This window comes from Hippocampus comes, unplaced genomic scaffold (assembly GCF_001891065.2).
Source record: "Hippocampus comes isolate QL1 unplaced genomic scaffold, H_comes_QL1_v1.1 C17001025, whole genome shotgun sequence".
Lineage (NCBI taxonomy): Eukaryota > Metazoa > Chordata > Actinopteri > Syngnathiformes > Syngnathidae > Hippocampus > Hippocampus comes.
This window is the reverse complement of record NW_017841760.1, coordinates 1-1,687: the sequence shown is the minus strand read 5'-3', so window position 1 is coordinate 1,687 and position 1,687 is coordinate 1. Positions and strand designations below refer to the sequence as shown.

The following is a 1,687-nucleotide window of genomic DNA, read 5'->3' as shown; positions in this document are numbered from 1 at the left end:
GCAATGCTGCCGTTCAGTACTTATGCTTATGGGAGAGTGCTACAGATCAAATAGATAAATAGTGAAGGGCCTCTTGGGAATTGCAAGGGGAGGCAGAGGGTGTTTGATACTTGACCATATGAGCTCTTAAGCTATTACAGTTCCACGGAGCCTCTCTCTATGTAGTCACTCCAGGGGTTCAGAGAGCTTCCTGAGCCCCAAGCTCTTTTTTTAAGGGGAAAAAATAGCATGATGCCTACCTGGCAGCCATCTTGGTAACAAATTGGAGCAAGGCCTGGAAGAGGAGAGCCACAGGTGAAGAGCCCAGCTTCAAGGCTTCAGTGGTAGCTTGTCGAACCAGATCCTTCCAGTCATTTCCAGGGACACCTGCCTGAAAAAAGTCAAAACAAGCACGCACACAGGTGACAATGGACATGGAAAATCATCACACTGATCATTGAGGTGAAATGTTCCCTTTTTATTACACTAATGTGACCACCTTCTCACATAGTTTAGACTGTTGTTTTCTTTAATCTGCTCTTGCCCGGAAAATCTTAATCTGCTGTATGCCTATAAGAGATTTACTATCCTCTCAATTTGAATCACAATCGCAAAGCTTCTCATCTTGTTGGGACTTTCCATTTGACCTTGTCTGATGCTACAACCGGGGTGTCTTTCATCTCTTCTGCTTCATGTTGTCCAACGCATGGGTTATAAAGACAAACAAGCACTCACCATACTGGGCCTCAGGGCAAGAAGGCTGAGACGCAGCAGGCTGCCGACTTGACTGCTGTGCTGGCCGAGCTGGGAGGCGAGCTGCAAACTCTGTCTGAGAACCATGACTGCCTGCACGAGCAGACCCTGGCTGATGTACACCGCGGCTAACCACTAGGTAGGTGATTGTTAGAGGAGATAAAGTCGTTAGAATCACATTTATGAGTTTACACTGCTCATGACGTAGATCTTAAATTCAAATCCAATATATCAAATAGAGTTTATACTGTATTTCCTAGCAGGTCCTTGAAACTGCGAATTGCTCGTATCACGAGAGGCTGCAGAATGCATATTTGTTCAGTGGGCGCAATATGGAGGTCCTAAAATAATCGGTCATCTTTGCAGTCAATAAGCATTACTAAAGTCTGCCCAGACTCTCACAATATAAAACAAGTCAAGCAAAAATCATGACATTTTCTTTGGTTGACTTATTTCTCTCGAATTGTTCTACTCTATGAATGTGAACAGTGAAGCAAAACACAATTGCCAGATGGACCGGTGGTGCTTAAAATAACTGCGATAGCTCATCCTCACATGCCACGCCGCAATATTGTTGGGGTTCAACATCACAGCACTGTTGAGCTGCTCCAAGGCAGACTCTGATAGGAGAGTACCATCGCCGGACTCAAGGAGGCGCAGACACTGTACTTGTCTGAGCGACAACGTCGCTGCGGGATGCTCTGGGGACACATTTAGCACCTAGAACCAAGTACAGCAAAGAAAACTCAAGTGAGTCATCCCATTTGCATTGTACAGTACACAAAAGTAATTGAGGTACAGGTCCCATGAGAGGGACGCGAGCTCTCTCTAGAGGTACACAAAATAAAGGATCACTGACTTAGTTCATTTCAGTTGTATTGATTCAGTAGGGATTTGTTTGTGTTTAATGTTCAATTTTGGTACAGTTGATATTCATTTAACTTTTATGTACAAC

The 1,687-nt window shown here is 44.4% G+C and overlaps 1 protein-coding gene across 1 annotated transcript; it reads right to left on the bottom strand.

Moving 5' to 3' along the window:
* Positions 1 to 205: 205 nt before the first annotated feature.
* LOC109509682 (tetratricopeptide repeat protein 37-like) lies at positions 206 to 1,575 on the bottom strand. Its single transcript, XM_019859505.1, has 3 exons — positions 1,288 to 1,575; positions 715 to 867; positions 206 to 370 (listed from the first exon to the last, which is right to left on the bottom strand). The coding sequence occupies exons 1-3, from the start codon at positions 1,318 to 1,320 to the stop codon at positions 236 to 238; spliced, it is 321 nt and encodes a 106-aa protein (XP_019715064.1). The 5' UTR covers positions 1,321 to 1,575; the 3' UTR covers positions 206 to 235.
* Positions 1,576 to 1,687: the final 112 nt, after the last annotated feature.

Excerpts from the sequence above, each read along its gene's own strand:
- LOC109509682 (XM_019859505.1), bottom strand. The coding sequence starts at position 1,320 with ATGTTGAACCCCAACAATATTGCGGCGTGGCAT. Across the intron at positions 868-1,287 it reads ACAATATTGCGGCGTGGCAT|TGGTTAGCCGCGGTGTACAT; the intron begins GTGAGGATGAGC and ends TCACCTACCTAG. Across the intron at positions 371-714 it reads TTGCCCTGAGGCCCAGTATG|GCAGGTGTCCCTGGAAATGA; the intron begins GTGAGTGCTTGT and ends GACTTTTTTCAG.